The following is a 25,084-nucleotide window of genomic DNA, read 5'->3' as shown; positions in this document are numbered from 1 at the left end:
GGAGTGAAAGGGGGGGAGATCGTGACCACGATGGGGACTACTTTGCCATCTAGCGGTGGAGGAAAAAAACTAGCAACAACCCACAACAATGCGAACAACGGTAGGAAAGCAAAAAGAACGGCAATAATAATAATAATAATAATAATAATTTACTTTTTACTTGACCACTAATAATTATGATAACAATACAAATTGTAACATACAGGTCCACTTATCTATATTCGTTTCATCATGCATGGTTGTATTTATTCATTCAACTATTTTTTTCTGTCCCCAATGGCTCTCTAAATCTATTTCGAAAACGTGGGCGAGTAACGGCTATTACTAATAACCTTTCTTCACCCACGTAATAACGAATTACGTATGCTTTTGCTCACTACTATTTCAGTGGTTGAGGATTGTGTAAGTGGGACTACTTTAACAGAGAAATGAAAGCAGTTTAGACTTTTGATTAAAAATAAAAGCTACATTTTCGGGCTCTTTGGAGTAGATCATCAAGCATATGATTTACAATTGAATTTCAATTGATGTAGGATAACCTGGATCGAAAGAGATTAGATTCACTTTCCTTTATTTCCGAGAGAAACAAGTTCGCGCTTTAATTTGCCTTTATTGTGAAATCTTAACCGGAAATGAGGCCGCACTAATCTTACCTTCACATACTCCCCTGGGTTGACTCTTGTCAAACTTCCCCCTCGCAGGCATCCCGCATCATTGCGTTGGGCAAAACTTGGTCGCTTATCCCCGCTTGCTATGGAGCGCAAAGTTGCTCGCGAATTCAGGCACAAGGTAAGTTCCAAGCACGTCGTTTATCTCACGCTACAAGATCCCGTTTCTTAAAAGTTTACCGGTGCGTCTTTGAGTTATTGTCATGTCCAATCAGGATCATCGTCATACGATACTTAGCAATATTTAAACATGAAGCTTCTTGGAAAAATACTGCGGGGGATTGTGAGGTTTCCTTTTCAATACAAGAGCCAGAAAGTCAACAGAGGTACAGTTGAGAGTTAAAAGTTTTTGGGTCGTGTGTCCTTAATTCTCAGTATAACTTACACCTAGATAGATAGATAGATAGATAGATACATTAGTAGCTGCTGCTTCCTTGTGTTTTGCATGATGTTGTAAATACATATAAATATGTTATGCGAATGTAGGAAGCTGTTTTGGGTTCTATGCATCACAGGCGCAGGTCCTGCGAAGGTAACTTTGAGAGCAGAGGAAGGTCAGTGTTTTCAGGCCCCAGTGGGACCCCCTGTACTTGACACCGACACCTGCGGGCTCCTCATCAAGGGCAAACCAGCATTTGAATAACGTCGACGTGTCAGAGATGAGCAACTGAGCCGGAATACATTGGCAATTTGAGCGTTTAATGAGAGAGGCTGAGAGAGGGCACAGTCAGGCTTTGTTCATTGCTGTGTTGTGCTGCCCGTCTTTCCATTTACTAGCCTGACGTGTAACGGAAGGGGCAGTAAATGTACATTTGTTCGGCAGGTTGAGACCTACCAGTCGTAAATGATAATAGGAATCCACTAACCAGTCATGGGACTTTTCCAAATGGGTGTGTGACTGACCAGTGATCCTTGATGTCATTGGTTTATGGTGCCAAAGTCCGTGTGTTGTTCAGACAGGAGTGGAGAAAGATGTTTACGGCCGCCATAAATGGCATGGAGATGCGGCGATGCACAATTGTCACCATAGTGTGTAGTCTAAGCCTCAGTCCCATAGGGACCTGGGAATTTGTGTTATGTACTGGTGCCCATCTTTAAGCTGTGTGTGACTTCAGAGTGTGAATGTTTACCTCTGTGTCGGAGGTGTAAGATGACACTCCTGACCTTCCTCCATCAGCCTCCTCTGCTGTGCTGCTATTATTCCATTGCCGCGGTTTATTGGGAAGGGAGCGGCGGTCAAACCGAGACAAACCAAGAATGTTAGTGGATCTCGCGGGCAAGTTCTGGTTGAGATTAGATTGAGTTGTAAAACAAGCGAAATGTGTTACATCAGCGAGTGGCCGAAGCGCTTCTTAAAAACCGTACTGCGACATCTGAGTCGTCATAAGGTTTGTATGACTGCTGCCGGAAAGTGGCTCGCCTTTTGCAGTGGTTGGGAATGTTTTTTTTTTTTTGTCTTGCAGGTGGAGTTGCTGATTGAAAATGAAGCAGAGAAGGACTACTTGTATGATGTCCTCCGCATGTATCACAAGTGAGTAATTGCTGAGTGCTTTGGTCTAAGTGCGTTCCATTGTTTTCTTTTCATTATGCTACAAATTAAATGGATTGTAAACGATGATTGGACTTAAATAGTGAGTAGTGTGCATACGCATTATCACTTAGATGTAAAACACAAAGTTTGTTAGTTCGTTCACTGCCAGCCTTCCCAGTCAACATGGATATTTGACTTCTAAAGCCGTCAATGGCATCGAATGTGTTAAAAAAAACAAAAAAAAAACCTAACCCTAAAAAAAAAAAAAAGTGACCAAACAAACTGAGTTTGCTCCTTTCCACCCTTTTAGCAGTTTCCTTTCCAAAGGTCAGAATCTTTGGCTATCCATTTCGAATGCTCCAAGAATCAAAACGTAGTTTTCTGATAGCAGTGCAGTTTTAGTGTGCTGTGACAAAAGGGGTGTCTGGCTGCAGGTCTAGGTTTCAATCATCTTTGTAGCTGTGTTCCCTTGGCTTAAGCCGCTTATCAGTTTCCACTGTGCCCGGACAAGGCTGGCCGCTTTTTCACAATAGGCCTCTGTTCATCTTCCAAGCAATTATAAAATGCCACCAATTAATGAATAATTCAAAGGAAGGGGATTTTGTACAGTAGTTTTTTCTTTGCTGCTTTAATTAATGCCCTTATAGTTTTTTTTACTTCTTTATGTTTTGGTAGTTTTTGACTTGAACTGGACAAATAATGGGATTTGTCTTTAAAATGTGTGTTCATATTTTAACAACTCAATTGTTATCCTACCCAGGGCCATAAAAGTCTCTACTGGATCATTATGACTCATTGGTGTGGGTGTACATTTAATAAGTGATGCACCGAAGTGAAAATTCTTGGCCTAAACCGAAAACCGAACCAGACCTTCATGTTGGCAGAAGTCTATCAGACGAGCGAAAAATCAAGAAAATATAATCGACGATCCCTTTTTTTCCCCATATCGAGCCGTATGCATAAAACATCAATCGAATCGAGCTTCTTGATATATCGCCCGGCGCTACTTCCGACATTGATCCTTTTGGAGTGGAATGATTCATGAATATTTCGGTCAGCTATCTATTAGAAGATACACATGCACGCACGCACGCACACACACGCACGCACTCAGACGCTTAGCATTTTCCACTTACTGAGAGTTGACCCTATAGACTTAAAATTCTAAAATTGCTTAATATTCCATGCCACCACTTTACTTGGCATTTGATAGCTGTAGATGTCCTGCGATGCTTGAAGGATTTATTAAGTTTGTTGTCAGAAAGGCAGAGTGGTCTAAAGTGCCAGACTCCAGGTCGAACTTTATCTGAAGGGCGTCTGACTCAAGGTGTAGTTTTCAATCCCACTTCCGACAATGACCTTTTTGGAGTAGGATGATTCCCCAGTTGCTCGACGTTCCCTTTCACAATTGCAGACGTAAAGTATGCCTTTCAGCGTTCAGGGATCATGACTTGCCGTGTATGTGGTTTCTGGTCTCTGAATAGAGGTGTGGGTTCAAATCCCACTCCTGACATTGATTTTCTAGTGAGTAGAAGATTGCCAACTTCCTGTTACCGTCATGGCATGCTGTAGTCCTCTGAAAGATTCTGTGCCATCAATAAATGTCCTAACCTTGATCCTTCTTTAATACCCCCCGTTCGATTTTGAGCGCCATTGGATCCGATCCCACAAGTTTGGTGAGGTCCGATTACATCTAAATAAATGAAATAAAAGTCTTTTTTTGAACCATGTGTTGCAGAGCCATGGATTTGCCTGTGCTCGTTGGGGACCTGAAGCTGGTAATCAACGAACCAAAGCGTTTGCCCCTGTTCGATGCCATCCGACCGCTCATCCCACTCAAACACCAGGTGGAGTATGACCTGCTAACCCCCAAGAGGTCCAGGTGTGTACAAGGGCATTCTTTCTTTCTTTCTTTCTTTCTTTCTTTCTTTCTTTCAAGTTGAATCATATTGAACGTATAAGCACATTTGGTATTTGGCATCTCTTTTTTTTTTAATAAAATGACACATTTTGCCTTTTATATGTCCTCTTGTCTATGGACGCGTTCAGGAAGCTGAAGGAGGTACGGTTAGATCGGACACATCGTGATGGACTGGGTCTGAGTGTCCGTGGAGGGCTGGAGTTTGGCTGTGGTCTTTACATATCACAAATTGTCAAAGATGGTCAGGCTGGAAATGTTGGTCTTCAGGTTTGTGTACGATCTGTCTTATGTTTCCGTAGCACTGTTTACGAAAGACAAGACAAAAGCACAGTAACATTTACATCGCTGGGTATGAAGCGTACAGGTATATTATATGTGGTCAGAAATCTATCAATTATAGAACTATAAATAAATACAACTGTCTTATATAAAAGAATCAAGACGGTAAAATGAAGTTCTATCCTGTAACGATACTGTTGTCCACTAGAGGATAGTAGGTCCTCAGTCTGTTGAGCAAACAGACGATCTTCCTCGAGATAGAATTGACAAGTAGGTTCTGTCATAAGACGAATGTGTTTTCCTTCTTCTGGCCTCTTAATCTTGATTGGCTTCAAAAGCAAATCCATGACCAATAGAGAAGAAACAAGTCACAGGGATCACTTTATCCTATTATATTATATAGACAGTCAAGAATATACTGCACTGTACATGTACATTGTTGGGCTGACAGTTATTTGCTTACTCAACGTAGGATTCATACTGTTCCATCTTGTATTGACCCACCAGGTGGGTGATGAGATTGTCCGCATCAACGGATACTCCATCTCCTCCTGTATCCACGAGGAAGTCGTCAGTCTCATCAAGACCAAGAAGATTGTGTCACTCAAAGTTAGACGTGCGTTAATCATACACGACAACGGCACGATTTGTGTTCTTGCGTCGAACGGCAGTGGTAACATTCATGTATCTTGTGTGTATTCTTTTTGTAGATGTGGGGATTATTCCTGTAAAAAGGTACATTATTGATGACTATCCAAACTTCCCCCAGCGACTGTTGTTCTACAAGTGATACATTATGATGATCAATATCTTCTGTGCTTAGCTCATCAGATGAACCCCTCAAGTGGCAGTTTGTCGATCAATTTGTGTCCGAATCTGGGGTGAGTAAGAATCAGAAAGGTCAGGGTTTGCGCCGTACATAGCTAGCTAGTCATTCAGGGGCCCGCGGCCAACATACTCAAGGTCTCGCTCCCCCGTCCCCCCTCCCTTTTTATGAAATTGACCCCATTTTGCCCCGACTTGAAATCTGTTCCAATTATCTGACAGCCTAATTTAGCCAACTAATATTTATCTCTATACTGGGCGGACACTGACAGCGGTGCTACTGCTACTGGCCAGAGCATCATTATAAGTATTGCATTTTTACAAGGCACGGAGTTAAATCAATAAGTCAATATTCTTCTGTCTTTGAAGATGTTTCTATTTACAATTCAGTAGTAAAATCAAGATTTGTTCTTCATGTGAATTCATCGGCACACTTAGGCCTGGCCAGCAGGAACGAGTTATTTGTTGGCTATAGCCAATGTTGTGTTGGTCATACTGTAGAATAATGGATTTCTTGCGTTGAGGGAATATTGCTGAAGATAACACAGTTTTTTCCGCACGCTTCATCACAATGGCAATATTTGTTGAAAAGAGAGAAACAAAAAACCCTCACAATTAAGAGTGTTTTCCCGTAGCGTTCGTTCAGCCGTGCTCCTGATTGAAAGCCAGGCGGTTTTAATTGGACTCACATCGTTCAAGCTTATCGGCTGCCCGGTGACGAGGACTGCCTACGTGTGGCTAAAGCTTTAGCCACGTAAACACGCGTGAATTTGAGATTTTTATACTGTTTAGCCACATTGGCTAAGAGCATTGATGACCGAGTGCCAACCGCGAATGTGTCAGAAAGTTTTCACGGTAGCCGAAAAAGATCAAATTGATATGAATATCGAAGCAAAGTCATGATTTTATACACGGTAGACCGCAAGAGTCAAACAAAAATGAAAATGTTCAATATTTAAGTATACAAAGACACACAGACACAGCACTAGAGCACACTTCACCTGACCCTTGTCCTTTTTAGTATCTCCTTCGTATTACCTTAGCAGGTTCTATTGTTCTTGCGTAATGTACAACCCAGGAGAAAAAAAGCAGCGTTGCTGGTTTGGCATCGTTCGGAGGGAAGGAAATCAAGGAGAAGAAGGTCTTCCTCAGCCTCGTGGGCACCAAAGGTATGGGCATCAGCATCTCCAGTGGTCCAAGACAGAAACCCGGCATCTACATCAGCAACGTCAAACCCGACTCACTATCTGTGGAGGTCGGACTTCAGGTGAGTGCGCAGAAGGTCCAGAATGTGGCTTCCTGCTGGGAGCTACAACTGTGTTCAATTGTGTGCCCAAAAAAATATAGATCGGAGACCAGATCGTGGAGGTGAACGGAGTGGACTTCACCCACGTGGACCACAAAGAGGTAAACGCATGAAACACATTTGTAATGTGCCTTCTTGCACTGGCTGCTTAGGTTTGACCATGCAGTCCTATCATTTCCCTTCGGATACATTTGAAGTACAGTATGCGGTTAAATTTGGACTTGTGCAGCCAGCTCGGACGTCTTTTCAAGGCCAGTGTCAATTCATGGTTTTGTTCATCAAGCACCAAATGAGTAATGATTCATCCAAAATGCATTAGCAACAGAAAAAGCGTAGTCTCGCATTGACTGTACATTTTCGGCTAAAGGGAAGATACCGTACATCAGCAGTATGTGCCAATATTACATCACTTAATTCACGTCATTCTTATGGATTATTATTATACCTGTAAAAGTAATCGAACTGGACCTTCTTTTCTTACTCCCCAAGGCCGTAAGAGTCCTCAAAAGCAGCAGGAGTCTGACTATTACTGTTCTGACCGGAGCCGTAAGTAATCACATTCAATTATAACATTTGTGCGTTTGGAACTTTTGTTGTACCTTTTACATACGATGTGTACTGTTATGTAGATTCTTAAATAGTAGGTTTACCGTATGTATGTATATATATATATATATATATCTCACTTGCTTGATTTATCTTGAAAGTTGTAATGAGTAAAATTCCCTCAGGAAAGGATGGCTGTGGACACAAATAGAGTATGTTCATTTTGTTCGATGCCCTCCTGTGCAGCATTACGCAACATTGCTGCATTTTTCATTGAGCCTTCCCGTCGGTCTGTCGACATTTACCATCAGTCACGTCTTTCGCGAGCTTGTGTACATCAGGGGCTGTTGATGATGAACGTTTTTTGATGATGAACCATTTGTTCTTGGTATTCTCCCATTTTAAACAGGCAGAATGTCCTGTTACGGATTATTCAAATCCAAGACGATTTTCCGAGATTTCAAGATTAGATGTTTTGATGAGTGATAAAAAAACAACAACATACTGCTGCACTTTGCGTTTGTTTGGTCTCCCATCCATCCATCCATCCATCCTCTGAATCAGTATATCTTTCAGATTTGTTTGAATGAATTTTACATTTATGCAAACATCGGGCTGTAACTGAAACACTAAGAGGAAATGTGACATTCACTTCACAGTCCAGGAGGTTGGTTGGCTCACACATTGCTTTCTCTGGCTGTTGCCGATTTCTCAGGGCAGCGAGCTGTTTATGACGGACGAGGAGCGTTCGGCGGTGGAGGCGCGCAGGGAGCTGGAGAGGCAAGAGCTGATGCATCAGAAGAGGGTGGCTCTGGAGACCAACAGGATCCTTAAAGAGCAGCAGGAGAAGGAGAGACAGTAAGTGACTGAGGGCTTTATGGCTATATAATAGTGAGATGGTTATTTCACCTATCAAAGAAAATGTAACACGCGTAAATTGTCACGTATGCTTCAGCGTAAATTGTTCTACGCTTGTCAGGTTCGGTTTGGTTGAAACAAAACTCGGGTGCAATCGTTGTCATAATGTGCTTCATTTGGTCACGTGCAGAAGCTCGGTTGTGCGGTTCGCTTGAGCTCAATTGCGAACTCTGCATAAGACAAGGAAATGGAGCAGTTACCAGTCCCAGTGTGGTCTGCCATTGGAAATGGCTGCAGCTCCCCAAACCCTGAACAGTACAAGGGGTATAGGTATAGGAAATGGCGAGAAGAATATCCAGTGCGCAAACATGCTCGAAACAGCTTGTGACTTTGAATCGATTTTCATACACAGCGCATCTGGGGCGGGGCGCAAATGATGGCGGATTGTAAATTTCATGGAAGCGCAACGCTCGCTGCGCGTTTGCCCATTTGCTCGAACGGTCGTGCGCCAAACTGGGCGTTGCGGCGCAGTGTCGGTGCGTCCTTGCAGATGCGCCCGCCGGAGTGACGGTTTGGTGGTAGAAAGTCGGTCGAAACTTATGACCACGTCTAAATACTGGTGCAAGGTAGACTGCCCATCTAATGTGCTTTTGGTGAATTTGATCGGGGCACAGCCTCAGGCAGACAGATGCCGAGTATTTGAGTCACCTGCTGTTATCGCCGGCTAATTCTGTATTTATTAAGGTTCCCCGGCACATTGTCTGATGGCACACCAGCCAAGAGCAGTGACCATGCTCCACTCATGCGCAGATCGCCGCAATTATGCACTGTACTCTTCGGTCGAGACCGTCATCGCGCCACATTTCAAGGGAATGAGAGGGGCCGATTGGATTGGCGTCATAAAATGAAGGCTTTAAATTGATCTCCAGAAGGAAAACGGAGATCTCACAGAAGGCTGCAGAGGAAGCGCAGCGCTACGAGCAGGAGATGGAGAGGTAATCAGCTGCATTTCTGCTGTTTGCGGTAACATTCGACATCTATATTTCAATTGTATTCTGTTACTTTGCCGTCGTCTTTAGAATTGAGGCTGCGGAGAGGAAACACCACAGAGAGTGGGAAGAGGACTATGGTACTACCGAGCGACCTCAGGATCCACAGATCCAGAGGAGCCCGTCACCCGCCCCGCCGGAGATGAAAACCACTCGGTCTCCGAAGGCCAAAGGTTCTCGTAAGGATCGACATTTTCTACTGCTGCGTGAAAATGTTAGCCTCGATTTGTTTGCACCTTAAGCGTTCGGCAACCGAGCATGCTCTTTTTCTATCACTGCTGTGTGCTGTGCGGCTTCTTGTCAACCCTCCTGTAAGATGATGAAGCCAGCTCATTCACAGTTGACGCTGAGGACGATGAGGAGGACAGACAAGTGAGTGTGGACAAGTACTACGTGGAAGTCCGCATTTGTGAACAAACATGTCCTACATTTCCTCTGACAACCAACTCTAACAATCATTTCATTTGGCTCTTATGCTGAATTTGATCAACATATGCCGACCCCCCCCAACACACACACCCCAAAAAAAAGAAAAGAAAAAGAAAAAACGTGTTGATGTGTGTGCTCAAAATCGGTATCTTGTCATGTAATTTTCAAGAAGCAAAGCTTCTTTATGTGTTGCATATTAATGAGAAATCCGGCTGTCTTAAACGCCGGGCCAAAAAAGACCGACCAGAATAGCTGGAAAAAGGTCATTCTGGGCATTTTCAACTCAAATGATCTTGCAAACCTGATAAAAGGACATCGAAGATGAAGTGCGTGGAGCGCAGGGGAGACGATGTCAAAAAAATGAAACACATTTGGCCAAGTTCGACCATTTGATAGACAGATAGAGATACTGCAGATCGATTGATTGAAATTGAATATGCAGCGCTTTGAGTCATGTTATAGTTATTATAGTTATATCAACGTTCCGTGTGTGAACTGATGTTTTTCTTTTTGTAAATCCATGACACTGTCCATGGTTCTGTACAAAATAGGTCAGGTGGTAAAGGAGCCTTGATCCCTTTCCTTCTATTTTTCTTGGATCCATGATATATTGATTGATTGATTGATTTGAATTTGAGTTGATTGAGTTGTTGACAAGAAATCGTTTGGTTGAATGCTTGAAATGTGTGACCAGTTTAATGCTGAGCTATTGTTTCACCTCGATAGCATTTGGCTGGTTTTATCGATACGAGGGGAAACTTCCATCCTTCCATAAGGTATCGTTGACTACCAGTGTTGTTTGTGGTGCTATGTGAGAGAGGATTTACTGTATGACGGTAAGACTTTATAGATGCATGAGATTTTTAGATGTCTTTTAGTCGGTGTGAGCATGTCTTGCCCGTTGCCGTGAGGTTTGCAGTGACAGGCAGTTTCTCGTTTACACTGACAAACTATTGACACTGCAGAAAGGAGAGCAAAAGAAGAAAAAGAAAAACATGTCCAACACAGACACGCTGCAGGAGCAGAGGAAAAACAAAAAGGAGATGGAGTTTGAGCTGAAATTGGCCAAGGAGAAAGAAGAGATGTACGAACGAGAGAAGCAGTTGAAGATCAATAGGCTGGTTCAGGAGGTACAATTCAGAGAAAACGCAATTTGCTGTTCTTGCTCTACTCAGCACAACCACGTATCAAATATATATATATATTTTTTTTTTACTGCAATACACCTACAATCATTGAAATACTTTGAATAGCACGAATGAGTGTATACGTGTGTGCGTGGCATTGATAACCGTGCTGTGGTGCTGAATCGCCGTGCCTGTGATGGCAGGTTTCAGAGACCGAGAGGGAAGACCGAGAGGAGTCTGAGAAAGTGCAGCACTGGGTTGAGTGTCTTTGTCAGACTCGCTTGGAGCAAATATCTTGTGTGGAGAACGAGTCACCAGAGGTACTTTTCTTGGAATCGCTTTGTGGTTGTGTCTTTCTTAATATCTGTCAAAAGATGTTTTTGTTATTGTCACCTGGAGTAAAATATGTCCCAAGACTTGATTGTAAGTACCAGGAAAGCTCAGGTTCTCGAATTGTTTTAAAGAGACGCATAAATGCATTTTTTCCCCCCAAATGGCCATAAGAGTGCAATTTCCGTTGCCAAAGGAATGAACACGTTAAGACGGGCTTTGGTTATGCGCTTATGAGTTATGATTTTACGAGCCATGTTAGGGAGAGTTTTCACGAATTTCTTTCTTTATTCATGCCCAATGTTATTATTATGGTGAGTTTTGTTAGCACATAAAAAAGGACAAGCTGAATTACACGTGCCCTGTTATTTTTCATTCCCCGTTTTTTGTCATCACAGCAGGGAACGAGAATAAGATGATTATTTTTTTTCCCATTTTAAAATGTGTACATTTAAAACCAGATCACACAAGTCCATTTTTATTTGCCGTCGTCACCCAAAAACCAACAACATTGCAAAGTATGTTTGTCCGGTATTACAACATATTTCTGTTTTGACCCTTAAGCTGTCACCTCCCCTCTCACCTCCCTCGGAGCCCAAGGTGAAGCGTTTCCCTGGAGGCCTGCACCTTGCCACTACTGACCTGGATGACATTAACTTGGATCATGTGGAGCAGAGCCTGAAGGGGCCCCTTAAGAGACGAGCGCCCACCCCGCCAATGAGTAGCCAGCCTCTCCCGCCGCCTTCACCCAAACCAAACCTTCTTCTATCTCCACAGCGCCAGCCACCGTCTCCACCCAACGCCTCGCCTACCTTGACCGACAAGGGGCGCAGAGCTCATCCGTCTCAAGCCCCTCATCTACCTTCCTCCCGTTATCCCCCTCCGTCTCAGTCTACCCGGCCGCCTTCATCCGCTCAGCCCGTCCCGACACCTCCCCGACCGCCGCCCCCTCCTCCGGCTCCGCCCCCGCCCCCGCCCCCCCCACCGCCACAGCAGTCTGAAGAAAGAGTAGGTGCCCTCGGTGGATACCGCCAGCATCGTAACCTGGCTCACCCCTCCAGTCCACCTGAGCGCAGGAGTGAGTGGGAGGCGGGCGGATACCTGCCGAGAGGGGGCATCTACTCGTCCAACGCAAGTGAAATGTCCTACCCATCGAGTCCCAAGGTTAGAGGTTCTCATGTAAGAGGCAGTGTGGCTTGAAAAATGTGATGAGCATTTGTTCTGGGAAGACTTTACAGAGCATTTAAGGCGGCAGGACATAGTGCCCCCCCCCCCCCGCCCCCCCCGTGCATAATAGTGTGTTTTTGAATGAATGATTTGTTTGGTCACGGTGTGACATATTGGCTCGCTATAGATTTACCTTTAGCCGCAGGAAATGTCTTGAAGATATCGTTAGCTGTTTTTGATTGGTAGTGGGTTTGTTTTGATGATGCGTTGCATGCGGTGTGCAGTGATTGGACAGCTTTCTGCCTTTTTGTGCCTTTCTAACGTGGCAATACGTAATGGGAAATGGAATGGAAACTTTCCGTACAAGTCTGTTTAAGGTTCTGGTTCAACACCTTATCCGTGCCGTGGTATTGAAGAACATTTTTAGTGTGGGTGCCAAGACATTTCTACTTTGTGCAGCAACATTTCATTGCATTTTACTGTGGTTCAGGTTCTGAGGAACACTTCGCATGCCAGTTGCATTTCCACTCCTCCCTTGGTGAGTTTCTCCGTTAAAAGGCACATCTCACACTCATCGATGTTTGTTCTAACGTAACTTGATGAAACATTGTTAAGAACATTGAGAATATTCCGATAGCAACTGGCACCTAGTCCTCCGAACCAGCGGCGTCCGACGGCCCCCGTCATGTCGAAGCCCGTCATGCTGCCTCAGTCGCAGACCCAACGACCAGACCCACTCAGACCTGCTGTTCGTTCTGATGGACTGGTATGCTGTGAACCAGTCATGCGATTCACCTTACAAGGGTCATGAAGCATTGTTGGGGCACATCGCTATCATGAAGCTTTGGCGCTTATTTCAGTCTTTCATGCACCGTCACTGATTTATGGCAAATAACATTTGTGGATCTCCGATGACATTAGCAACACAAGTCATCAGTGATGTAGATTGTCCCAAAGCAGGGACAGCAATGAGAAGAAGCATACCACTCCTTCTCCTATGCCGAGCAAATGTGTTTTTCACTTATTATTTTCATGTGATCTTGTGTTTCAGCCTGCAGAAATGTTAAAACGGATGGTGCCTTTCAACTCTTCTTTTAAATCGAACAACAAACCCCAAGTAATCTACGCTTCAGTGATAAACAACCTTCCAACTTCCTCTATTGCTTCGATCAGGGCATTAAAGTCCAGTGTTGTAGATTATGAGTTTTCAGTTGTGTCTTGATACCTAAAATAGTTTGAAATGTTACTGGCATTACATTTGCTTCCGTATTAGTGGTTTCCCATCCAAACATTTCACTGGTCGATAGAATGCGACTTAACCCTTGCTGAGTTTACCAGACTGGTAGTCATTATGGTGGTCATTTTATTGACTTCTTTTCTTGTTTTTTTTCTTGTTTTTTTTTGTAACTTCAACTTCGGCTTCCCCCGCTACTTTTAAAAAATATATATAAATAAATATATATATATATATATAATTTTTTTTTTGGGGGGGTCAAATAGTGAGTGGTTGCAATTACACGAGATTGTCCACTCTCTCAGGGTCCCAACAACAAAGAAGAATGGTTTTGTTTCTTATGATTGAATTGGCACTTTTGAAGTCTAATACCTTCTCAAGAGCAGCAAAATTACCTGCACATGAGTCATGTGTATGGTGGTGATGATGATGAGTACGAGTAGCAGAATGAATCTCCTGTCCTATCTCCGAGGGCTTTGTTCAACTCAACTCAAATTAACCTGTGTTATTCTTATCGTCGCTAGATCCGATAAAAAATAAATAAATAAATACACGTCAATTGCCTCTGCATTTGTGACTCCATGTTTGTCAATTATTGGGAACAGTGTCGTTCTGAACATTCACACGCCGGTTGTCAAAGGAAATGTCACCGCAAAACATTCACGTTTGTGTCCTCTTTGTTCATTCTTTGTCGGCATACGGAGCGGCTAAAATCTAACGCATGTTGATATTTTTGCAGGGCTTTCAGAAATACCTGGAAGACTTCGATCCCCACTCCATGGTATTGTATGGCTTCGCATGATCAATGTGATATACACTAAGCGATAATTGTATCGTATGTAATAATAACGGCCAGCGCGGTGCAAGAGTAGTAAACACTTCTGACGAGCAGTTCTGAGGTGCTCGGCCGTGTGTGGACTTTGCATGGTCTCCTGATGCGTGCGTGGGGTTTTCATTTCATTTTCCCCCCCCCCTTTTCTTTCGTTTCAAAAACATGCATGTTAGGTTAAATAAAGACTCTCAATTGCCCATAGGTGTGAATGTCAATGGCTGTATACCGTATGTGACCTGCTATTGGCTGGCAACCAGTCCAGAGTGTCGTCAGCCTCTCGCCCAAAGCACTGCCGGGATTACCTCGAGCCCCCCCCCCCCCCCCCCCCCTCCTAATGAGGAAAGCCACGATCAGTCATTAATGACTAAAATGAAGACTGTACTGTTACCACGAGGGCTTCTTTGTGTGTGATGATGTCATTTATGTCTGGAGCCTCCTAAATTGCCATTTGCTCATTATTGCACTCACGTGTTTTGCTGTGCTTTTTCTTCTTCCTCGCTGTCTCGCTAAGTTCTCGTCAGACCAGATAGCGGGACGAGACGTGAGACTACTGAGGATCAGAAAGGTACTCGCTTCAGATAAATGGTCATCGTCTTTGATAAGATGATTGTTGCCTCTTATCCCGACGCGGGGTGAGCATGACTGATGCTTCTGTTTCCTGCTCTTGAGGTGGGACAGCTCGACTTGGCTCTGGAGGGCGGCGCTGACTCACCTTTGGGCAAATTAGTGGTGTCGTCGGTGTACGAGGGAGGGGATGCGGATAAGCACGGTCAGTACACGCATCCGCGGTGCTTAACGGAGACAGTATGAGAGCACCCGACTCTTCTCGGGTACCATCCGCTTTTCATCCGTTGATGACGATTAGACTCACACGTGGTTGAATGGCTATGACTAAAATGTATTTGCTAGACTTCTATTTGGGTGCGCTCATTTTTACAACATCAATGTAAAAAAGAGTGACATCCCAATTATTTGTAATATGAGGACATCACTGAAAGAAATGTAAATACACAAATCATAATCATAAAGAAAAGCGAAAAAGCAGCGAGCCTGCGTTCTATGTGGGATGTTGCACCCTCTCTTTTTCACTCTCGCACTCACCGAGTAATACCGACCATTTGTCGTTTCATCACGGATTCTCGGTATACTGTCGAGTTCCGTCCTCAGTGTACAGTAAATGCATTGTATGCGTGACTCGTGTCAACTTGCATTTGGTAGCTACAATGGCCGTCGTGTGCGTTTGTAGGTGGCATTGTACCAGGTGATGAACTTCTGGCTGTTAATGGGAAGATCCTGATGGAGGCCACACTGAATGAAGGGCAAAACTCTCTGGCACGAGCCTGGACTAGTGGAGGGGTACCGTATTATTTTTTCCCCTAAAATATGACCGTTTTGATCTCATGATTTGGAAATCAATCAAGCCAGATGGACATTTTGAGGAAGGTTTGGTCTTGATGTGACCAAACTGTGGGGCCACGTCGCCCCTCCGAGTAGTTCGGGCATTCTGTACCTTGCTCGAAAGCACCTCAGCAGTGTTAAGGAAAATAAAATCTTCAACTGTAAGCTCTCCCTGCCAAAGCCTTTCGATGATTGGCCTGTTGTTGTGTTGAATTTGATTCGACGCAAAGTGAAAATGTTTTGACTTTCAGGACTGGATCGATGTTGTGATTGCAGCGTCGCCGCCAAAACATTATGAAGATGAAGTGTAAGCGTTCCCTTTTTAACAGCCGTCGTAACTGCCTTTTCTGTTTACTCGAATTCATATCTGTATTATAGTATCACTACTGTAACGTATGTGGAGCGGGCGTAGAATATGACGTTGCGGTTTGTGTCTATGTGTTTGCACATGTGTGTGCAGCCCAAAGTCAGCATCAGTCAGTCCCTTCGTGAACAGGAAGGTGCTTGAAGGCAGTGCAACACTGTACAGGCACGGCTACCTGCTTCGGCCCTAACCCTCGACCCGGTAACTTGACCTGTTTTCGAACGTCCTCTTCTGCACAGCAGAGTGGATGTAGATGTTTTCCCTGTGACATTTCCTCCTCGGGACTGTGACATCTTCGAGCATGCATTGTCACGAAGTGACTGAGCGGGGGAGTGCTACGCCAGTCGCATCAAAAGCTCATTGGCACTTTGAAGGCTTTGCATAAATACAGACTGAAGAGAAAAGGGAAGTTTTGGGCTGCGGTTTCGATCCGATTATTATTTGCTTGTCAAACTCAGCTGCATGTGTGTTATATTGTTGTGTTGCAGAGCAAAACATTTTCTCCACATGCTCGTATTCCCTACGAGTAAACAATAAATGTCTTCTGTCGTCTTCTCCGACAGAACGTTCTTCTAGCTGCTGCGGTTTGGTGAGGAAGAAGGAGCGTTTCGTTCTCGAGGATTCCTTTGGGATTGACCTCATCCCGTCCGTCACATCAGAATCATGCACTCGCCCGCAGCCTCCTGGTGTTCTTTTACTCTTAGTTTGCATTGCAAATTTGAGACGGAAGAGCCTGCCAAGATAGTGGATCCTATTTTGCTCGATTTGCAAAGGATGCTCGCCATCAATATTTCATTTACTCCAGTAACCCTTCTCACCCGCGTGCAGCCGGGCCATGAAGCCGTTGCCCTAAAAACACACACACGAAATAAACGAAACACGTCCATGCTGAGCTTTCCTTCATGCTTGTGTCTCATTGGTCAATGGTAATAAGGGTTTTAAGGAATAAATAAAGGAATTAAGAATCCATTTCTGCTTGACAGTTTTTGCTCGGTAGTGAACGAAACGAGCAAATCTACCCATCCGCCCGTCCATCCGTGGGAGGAATAACCTGACCTGAAGAAAACCTGCGCAGAATCGCAAACGTCACCCAGAAAAAGGTCCGAAGAGACCCCGAACCTCTCAATTGTGAGGCAAACGTGCTGAACGCCATTCCGCCATGCTGCGGACACTAGAGCATATTAACAAATGGATGCTGCGGCGTGCCTGTAGGCACTGAACCGATCCCAAACACTTAATACAAATGATCTTTGTGAGCGATGTATAATGACAGAACAACGGAATCCACTTTCACTCGAAAGCAGAAGGTACAACAAACCTCCTATCTGTTGGCCGTGAGACAATCGAATTCACGGCTTTGTGTTCAACGGAAGAGGCAAGATACCACACGACGTACGTTTGTGAGGGATCATCTCCAGTCCAATGTTTGTGTATTTTTTGGGGGCGGTGTAGTGGTGGCGTTATTTTCTTTTCAGTTTCTTAACAATAACAAGGAACCGCAGGGGCCGTTGTGTAATAATATGACAAAACAAATCCTATTTGGTTACGGTCACAACGGGGAACGAGAACTGAAAATGAGTTGGACACTCCTGATATTCTGGCAACGCTAAACTCAAGTGAGGGATGGGGAGCAACACAGAACGACATCGTCGTGTGCATGAATGTCCACAGGGGGCAATATTGTTCCTCCATCCATTTATAGTTTCACACAATCCCTTCTTTTCTCCAAGTTCTGTTTCTTGCCGCGATCTTTTCTTTTTTGGAGTATACTGGTAAGCCCAACAGCTTTCGAATCCATCTTCAAGAAGTGGCTCAAACAATTTGTGTGTAACAGTGTTCCGTCCCTTTCCCCAGTTATATAAGCAGACCGTGGAGTCATCTCCACTCGCGCTGCATACGTGACTTCTGTCTGCCTCCCATTTGCAGCGGAGCATCGACCCGGTCCGTGACCGAGGCCAGAGGGTGGGCCCGGGTCCGGGTCTGCCTCCACCCAGCCCGCCTCCGCCCGCTGCGCACGTCTTCAGCACCACGGATAGCTCCCCGCCGCCAGCTGCGTCCGGGTGATCACGTCCAGATTGCCGGCGGCACTCCGAGCTCATGACAGGAGGCCCTTTGCCAGATTATCTCCCGATTTTTTCATCGGACGTGGCGGTGCCCGAGGAGCTCGCGATGATCACACGCAACAAACCGGTAAGACCGAGAGCACCTTGCCTCCACACTTCAGGCGGTTACGCACACTGTCGCGTTATGGTGACCTGCTGCTCCAGGCTGTGCTTGCGCAATCCTGAGTTTGACGCGGATTTAATAGTGCTTAAATGTCATCATTGACATGAATGCGACTGCTTGATTTAAAGGCCCGAGGGTGGAAAACTTGGGAAACTTTCACAGGCTTTCTGATATTTTAGGACAGCTTGCATTTGTCTCCTGCGCCGTCCAAGCTACGCTGACCTCCTTTCTTTCCCCCTGGAAACTCTCCATGTGTGTGCCTGTGATGGAGGCTTATCGTTGATATCGGTCACGTAACGTCCACGCTTTTATTCAGTTTACCTTTGTGAGGACTTGTTTATTCTTTTTTTGAGATATGAAACGGATTCATTTCCTACAGGAGTCTGGCGTATCAAGACAAAACGGGGAGAAAGAAGGGCACGATAACAAACACTCCACCAAAACACACAGTTGATTGCAAGTATGCATTATAAAATCGTTGTTTTTTTTTTGTCAATAGTGTATAGCTGGGTGCTACTGAGATCACATCCTGCATCCACAGTGATTTAAAAGCGCAGCCATCATCGCATGTCAACCGCTCGTTGTCTCTTCCCTCCTCTCCGCATTGTGAGGAGGAAGAGCAAAACAAACAAAAAAAAGCCATCGGGAATGTCCCTGTTGGGATTATTCAAATCTGCTCCCATGTGAGTTTTGCTGAGCCCTCTGAACAAGCTGCTATTGGGTGCATGCACAGCCCCCCCCCCCCCAGTGGACTGCATACACAACGCATTTATCCCATGCAGGAGGATTCCATGACTATGTCCCCATCTTTTCTTACGTGTGCACCTTACCAATGGACGGTTGTATTGTTTCTTATCGGGGGTCTTTGGGGGATTTCAGCACCTCTCCAAACTGGGTTGGAATTTAGATTAGCATGCTTGCTCGTGCTTTAAACAATTGTATGACGTTTGCGCTCCTCCTTCGGCAGACACCATCCCTCCAGTCACGCTTCATCTTTCTGTATCCCCCCCCCCCCCCGCCTCCTACCTTTCCCAGCTCACTCCTCCAGCCCGCCCGCACATTCAGCCCCTCCTGCTCCTGCTCTCGCCTCCCAAGGTCGCTGTAGCCTGCAAAGAGACAGGAATAGCAGGTGCGCTGCAGAATGCCGCCGCCGTTCTCGTCGCGTGTGCGCGCGCCACGTGAGAGTGTGTGAACGCATTCCAGAGGGGCTGAGCGAAAACTGAAGCCCGACTCTAAGAGGATGTGTGCAGTCGCGGGGATGGTGGTGTTTGTCACCATCGCGACCCCCAAAGCTGCTTAGACTGCAGAGGAGGAGCGGACTGGGATCGTCTCTGACCCCGCGTCCATCCTCTCCTCTTCGTCACTGGATCCAAATCCTGCAAGCTGGATTTAAGGCGTAACAGAAAGGAGGTCACGCTGGAAACTGCCAGGATCTGTCAGTGTTTTCTTTAGAAGACACCATGCTGCTTTTTGAAAATCGGTGGGTCTTTCATCTGTGTCTGATACTCATCCCCCTCCCCCTCCTTCCTTGCAGAGTCCCGCCTCCACCATGTCCTTGGCCTTCTGCGGGAGCGAGAATAACTCGGCGGCCTACAACGTGGACGGGGGCGTCCTGAACAACGGATGTTTCCTGGACGCGCTCAACGTGGTGCCGCACGTCTTCCTCCTCTTCATCACATTCCCCATCCTTTTCATCGGTGAGTTGTGCTCCACTCACAGCCACACGTCACATGCGGGATGTTCATAAGCGGAGCGAACATGACAACCAGTCTTAGTGGCTTTCCAATTAGACACGGCGACAAAAGCTCTTGAGGACATTTGCCCTTTTGATAAAGACATATTCAAGTCATCAATAATCTCCACGTGTAACTATGGTTACCACGTGGTTGCTTTGCCTTTTCACGTTGTCATGTTTGACCCTTTTTTTTTTTTAATCCTCTAAATAAGTGCGTCAGACATGGCTGAATATTTGTGCACAATACTCCGCTTTCTGACATTTTGCATATTTCCCGTGTTGGAATAGAGGTACAAGAAATGTACTTTTTAACGTTAGTTACTTTCCTGCTAATCTTTGGTGGCCCATTCAAGAAGTGTAAAGTGCAGCGCGTAACCGCCGTCACTTCTGCCGTCCTGCGTGCGCGCTCATTCGAGAAGGCGTGAAACGTCGACAGCTCGTCACGCTCCATAAGCGGTTCGACGCTGCCTCCGTGCTCCTCTTAATACGTATGACAGGTAATGGAAGTCGTACGATCGGAAAACGATGAGATTGTTATGATTGTTATCCGTCAGAGGTGAGTCATTGGCAATACGCGCCTCAAAGGTTGCTTTGAGGTCAGCCTTCATGTCACAGGGGCGGGCCAGCTCTAATACACATTCGATATGGTCTTGCGGGCCAAATTGGGAAGAGCAAACGGCAGACGACAAGCGTGAAGTAAATCGGGTGTTCAAAGGAGAAGTACCGCACACCCCAAAGCTGCACCGGTCGATTCAGAAGACTGCTTGCATCCCGATCGCCTCGATGCGCAGTTAGGCAGGCAGCGCAGTCAGCTCATTTGTAACGAAGGACAAGACAGTCACGGGAGAATTATGGACTCAAGGGTCAGCAGAATTCACGTGTCTGATCACTATAATGATGGTAAAAGCTGTTTCCTGAGTCATTATCAGCAGGCAAGTTGTCGTTACCTCAAGGGAGCCCTTTACGAGACTTTGGTAACATCGCGGGCTCACAGTATTCTTTTGAAGCGAACCGAGAAAGAACTGTAAAGGAAAGCCTGTTTTGGTTTCCCGAGTTCTTCAAGAGACGCCGCCTTAACCTCCCATTTTCTGTTTCCTGCGCCAGGCTGGGGGAGCCAGAGCTCAAAGGTCCACATCCACCACAGCACCTGGCTGCACTTCCCCGGTCACAACCTGCGCTGGCTGCTCACCTTTGTGCTGCTCTTCATCCTCGTCTGTGAGATCGCCGAGGGCGTTGTCTCCGATGGGTAGGTTGCGCGTCCGCGGTGTCGCCGCTTGATGGCTTTGTACGTGGCCGTCGTACACGAACGGGAGCTGGCTTGTACGACGCTTTGGAGACTGCAAGACCCATTGTAATGTTCTTTTAGTCAGGTAAGTGTGTGCTGTGTTTGTGTGAGAGTTGCTCGTAATAAATCGGTCACCTCATGTCGTCGCACGAGATTGACCGTATCGTCACAACAGGGTCATTTGTCGCGCAGTGGTTGACCTTGCTGACTTTCAAACAGCAGGCGCACGCTCGATTCCTTTCTTTGGAAGTCAATATCAATGAAAATAAGAGAAAAGGTCCACTAATTGTTTGCTCATTTTGAATTCTCTCTCCTCTCTTTGATCACCCTTGTAGATTCAGCCAATCTCTCCATCTTCACCTGTACATGCCGGCAGGTCTTGCCTTTATGGCTGGCATCACCTCGATCGTGTACTATCATAACATCGAGACCTCCAACTTCCCCAAACTGCTATTAGGTAAAGCCTTCACGCACCTCCAGTACGCTTTAACCTCGCGCTGTCGGTCTCTATTGTTCAGTTGGGTTTGAATTAGTCATGGCCTGCGAAGCCCGATTGAACCAGCTCGCGTGTTGCCATTTTGAAAGAACAACCGCCGCCGTGTAAGCTTGTACGCACTTCATGACGATATCTTTCTAAGAACCAGGCGACTGATTTAGTCATGTGTCTCCAGCTGGAGGGTTCATTGCCCTGAGATGAGATTGCAACACGATGGAAAGCAATTTCATCGGCTGCACGGTGCGCCAAGCAGACATGAATCATCTTTTTTGTTTTCATTAAGCAAACGAGCATTAGCTGGTTTGCCTGATTGTTTCTGTATTCCCCACACAGATATGAATGCGAATAAGGGCTTTCGTTTCTGTGTGGGAAAGATGCAAGATCAGGTTTTTCTTGAGAGAAATTACGAAGAAGATCAACACTGCGCATCGTGAACTAATCGCCGTTAAACTTGGAACCGCCTCGGGCCAGTAGGCCTCGGTTTTCGGCCTTGCGATTTCTCCGGATTCTCTGAACCTTTTGATGATATTATGGACCGTCGATGATGAAATCCCTCAATTCCTTGCAATTGTACGTTGAGGAACATTGTCCTGAAACTGTCCGACTATTTTCTCACGCACTCTCGCCCCATCTTTGCTATTTGGAATTCTTGGAACAGTTCGTCACGTGTCCTAAAAACATTATTGTCAAATAGAAACACATTCCTGGACCTTGTGGAAGAGGAGTTTAAGCTGTTATAATTACAGAGGGAGGGGGGGGCTAATGTCTTATTAAACCCTATTGATTAAGAATGGGATGTCGCTTCAATTCTTATCTTACTTACGGCAGGTGAGTGAATACTTTTGGCGATATAGTGTAACTGAAGGAAATAAAACCGATATAAACACCTTAAATAACGAACCAATCGTGTTTTTGGAACTTGTTTGGTACCAATGTTTCAATGATATCAGTAGAGAATCCTTGAACAGCGTCCTCAGGGAGATCAGGAGCCACTTGTCATTGTGGCAGGGAAGCCGTGTCCTGCCAGATGACACTCATATTTTTCCTTCGAATACTTTTTGGTTTTGTTTGAAATACAGGGAGGTGACTCAATGCTAAAATTATTGCAGATAAAATGTTTTTTTAGAATAAATTCAAATTCCTTAAGTGTTTGTCTAGACTATACTGTACACAGTTACACATTTCCCCAAAATAAGGCATACTTGTGTGAATCTTCTTCTTCTTTTCCTTCGGGCTCGTCCCTTTCGGGGTCGCCACAGCGCGTCCTCCTTTTCCATGTCATCCTATCTCCCGCATCCTCCTCTCCAACACCAACGGCCCTCCTGTCTTCCCTCACGACATCCATCGACCTTCTCTTTGCTCTTCCTCTCGCTCCTCTTGCCCGGCAGCTCCATCCTCATCGTCCTTCTACCAATAGACTCACTATTTCTCCTCCGGACGTGTCCGAACCATCAAAATCTGCTCCCTCTGACTTTGTCTCCAAATCCTCGAACCTCGGCCGTCCCTCCGATGAGCTCATTTCTAATTTGATCCGACCCGGTCACTCCGAGAGCGAACCTCAACCTCTTCATGTGCTCTGCTTCCTGTTGTCTCTTCAGTGCCGCTATCTCTAATCCGTACATCATGGGTGGCCTCACCACTGTTTTGGAAACTTTGCCCTTCATCCGAGCAGAGACTCTTCTGTTACATAACACACCTGAGACCTTCCTCCACCCGTTCCAACCCGCTTGGACCCGTTTCTTCACTTCCTGACCACACTCCCCATTGCTCTGGACGGTTGACGCCAAGTATTTCAAGTCCTCCACCCTCGCTATCTCTTCTCCCTGTAGCCTCACTCTTCCCCCGCCAGCCCTCTCATTCATGCACATATATTCTGTCTTACTTCGGCTAATCTTCATTCCTCTGCTTCCCAGTGCATGCCTCCATCTTTCTAACTGTTCCACCACCTGTTCCACGCTTTCACTGCAACTCACAATGTCATCTGCAAACATCACGGTCCACGGGGATTCCAGTCTAACCTCATCTGTCAGCCTATCCATCACCACTGCAAAAAGGAAGGGGCTCAGGGCTGATCCCTGATGCAGTCCCACGTCCACCATAAATTCTTCTGTCACACCTCCAGCGCACCTCACCGCTGCTCTGCTGCCATCATATATGTCCTGTCCTATTCTAACGTATTCTCTGCCACTCCAGACATCGGCATGCAGTACCACAGTTCCTCTCTGGGTACTCTGTCATAGGCTTTCTCTAGATCTACAAAGACACAATGTAGCTCCTTCTGACCTTCTCTGTACTTTTCCATCAACATCCTCAAGGCAAATAATGCATCTGTGGTACTCTTTCTTGGCATGAAACCATACTGTTGCTCGCAAATACTCACTTCTGTCCTGAGTCTCGCTTCCACCACTCTTACCCATAACTTCCTCGTGTGGCTCATCCACTTTATTCCTCTATAGTTCCCACAGCTCTGCGCATCACCCTTGTTCTTAAAAATGGGCACCAGCACACTTTTCCTCCACTTCTCACGCGCTAGAATTCTATTGAACAAGCTGGTCAAAAACTCCACAGCCACCTCTCCTAGATGCTTCCATAGCTCCACAGGAATGTCATCAGGACCAACTGCCTTTCCATTTTTCATCCTCTTTAATGCCTTCCTAACTTCCCCCTTACTAATCATTGCCACTTCCTGGTCCACCACACTTGCCTCTTCTACTTTCCCTTCTCTCTCCTTTTCCTCATTCATCAACTCCTCGAAGTTTCTTTCCGTCGAGGTAGCACACTGCTGCCAGCAGTCAACATATTTCCATCTCTATCCTTAATCGCCCTCATCTGCTGCACATCCTTCCCGTCTCTATCCCTGTGTCTGGCCAGCCTGTAGAGATCCTTTTCTCCTTCTTTAGTGTCCAACCTGGCATACATGTCATCATACGCCTCTTGTTTGGCCTTTGCCACCTCTGCCTTTGCCCCGTGTCGCATCTCAATGTATTCCTTTCGCCTCTCCTCCTCGGTCCTCTCCGTGTCCCACTTCTTCTTAGCTAACCTTTTTCCTTGTATGATTTCCTGTACTGTGAGGTTCCACCACCAAGTCTCCTTCTCTCCTTTCCTGCCAGAAGATACACCAAGTACTCTCCTGCCTGCCTCTCTGATCACCTCGGCTGCAGCGTTCCAGTCTTTTGGAAGCTCCTCCCGTCCACCGAGATCCTGTCTCACCTCTTCCCGAGATGCTGCACGACGCTCGTCCTGTCTCAGCTTCCACCGCACGGTTCTCTGCTCTGCCTTTGTCTTCCTAATCTTCCTCCCCACCACCACAGAACATCTTACACAGCACCATCGTATGCTGTCTAGCCACACTCTCTACCTTATAGTCGGTAACCTCCTTCAGATTACATCGTCTGCACAAGATGTAATCTGGAAAAAAGTGTTCACTCCAGCCATTTGCATCCTTGTTCCAAAGTCTACCACCATCTGTCCCGCCGAG

The 25,084-nt window shown here is 45.8% G+C and overlaps 3 protein-coding genes across 9 annotated transcripts in view; all 3 read left to right on the top strand.

Moving 5' to 3' along the window:
• Positions 1-69: 69 nt before the first annotated feature.
• ush1c (Usher syndrome 1C) lies at positions 70-16,833 on the top strand. Of its 5 annotated transcripts, none has more exons than XM_061676708.1 (21): positions 70-100; positions 702-789; positions 2,132-2,199; positions 3,938-4,081; positions 4,249-4,387; positions 4,907-5,015; positions 5,110-5,134; positions 5,223-5,280; positions 6,303-6,491; positions 6,572-6,631; positions 7,020-7,076; positions 7,792-7,934; positions 8,864-8,929; positions 9,014-9,162; positions 9,300-9,355; positions 14,010-14,051; positions 14,614-14,667; positions 14,772-14,871; positions 15,349-15,458; positions 15,752-15,807; positions 15,961-16,410. In XM_061676708.1, exons 2-21 carry the CDS (start codon positions 754-756, stop codon positions 16,052-16,054), a joined length of 1,755 nt encoding a protein of 584 aa, XP_061532692.1. In that variant the 5' UTR covers positions 70-100; positions 702-753; the 3' UTR covers positions 16,055-16,410. The 5 variants fall into 5 exon arrangements, with proteins under 5 accessions (XP_061532692.1, XP_061532693.1, XP_061532695.1 ...); XM_061676709.1 differs by lacking the exon at positions 70-100 and adding an exon at positions 16,428-16,833 and having other exon boundaries at positions 675-789; positions 15,961-16,065; XM_061676711.1 differs by lacking the exons at positions 70-100; positions 15,961-16,410 and adding an exon at positions 16,428-16,833 and having other exon boundaries at positions 675-789.
• On the top strand, positions 9,463-14,003 carry LOC133402699 (harmonin-like). The gene is made up of 6 exons (XM_061676713.1): positions 9,463-10,542; positions 10,743-10,859; positions 11,434-12,033; positions 12,527-12,574; positions 12,674-12,802; positions 13,088-14,003. Exons 1-6 carry the CDS (start codon positions 10,408-10,410, stop codon positions 13,256-13,258), a joined length of 1,200 nt encoding a protein of 399 aa, XP_061532697.1. The 5' UTR covers positions 9,463-10,407; the 3' UTR covers positions 13,259-14,003.
• Positions 16,834-16,929: 96 nt separating the features above from the next.
• Positions 16,930-25,084, top strand: part of abcc8 (ATP-binding cassette, sub-family C (CFTR/MRP), member 8) — a 45,787-nt gene continuing 37,632 nt past the window's right edge. Inside the window, exons 1-5 of one of the 3 annotated variants that reach the window (XM_061676705.1) lie at positions 17,994-18,054; positions 19,126-19,525; positions 19,625-19,787; positions 20,930-21,071; positions 21,446-21,567. In XM_061676705.1, coding sequence (XP_061532689.1) covers positions 19,640-19,787; positions 20,930-21,071; positions 21,446-21,567 — 412 coding nt within the window. In that variant the 5' untranslated portion in view covers positions 17,994-18,054; positions 19,126-19,525; positions 19,625-19,639. Of the gene's footprint in view, positions 18,055-19,125; positions 19,526-19,624; positions 19,788-20,929; positions 21,072-21,445; positions 21,568-24,752; positions 24,869-25,084 lie in introns of those variants that run through there. The other 2 variants (XM_061676704.1, XM_061676707.1) reach the window with 2 other exon arrangements.

The sequence above is a fragment of the Phycodurus eques genome, chromosome 5, assembly GCF_024500275.1.
Source record: "Phycodurus eques isolate BA_2022a chromosome 5, UOR_Pequ_1.1, whole genome shotgun sequence".
NCBI classification, from domain to species: Eukaryota; Metazoa; Chordata; class Actinopteri; order Syngnathiformes; family Syngnathidae; genus Phycodurus; species Phycodurus eques.
Note: the sequence above shows the minus strand (reverse complement) of the source record. Positions and strands in the feature narration are given on the sequence as shown.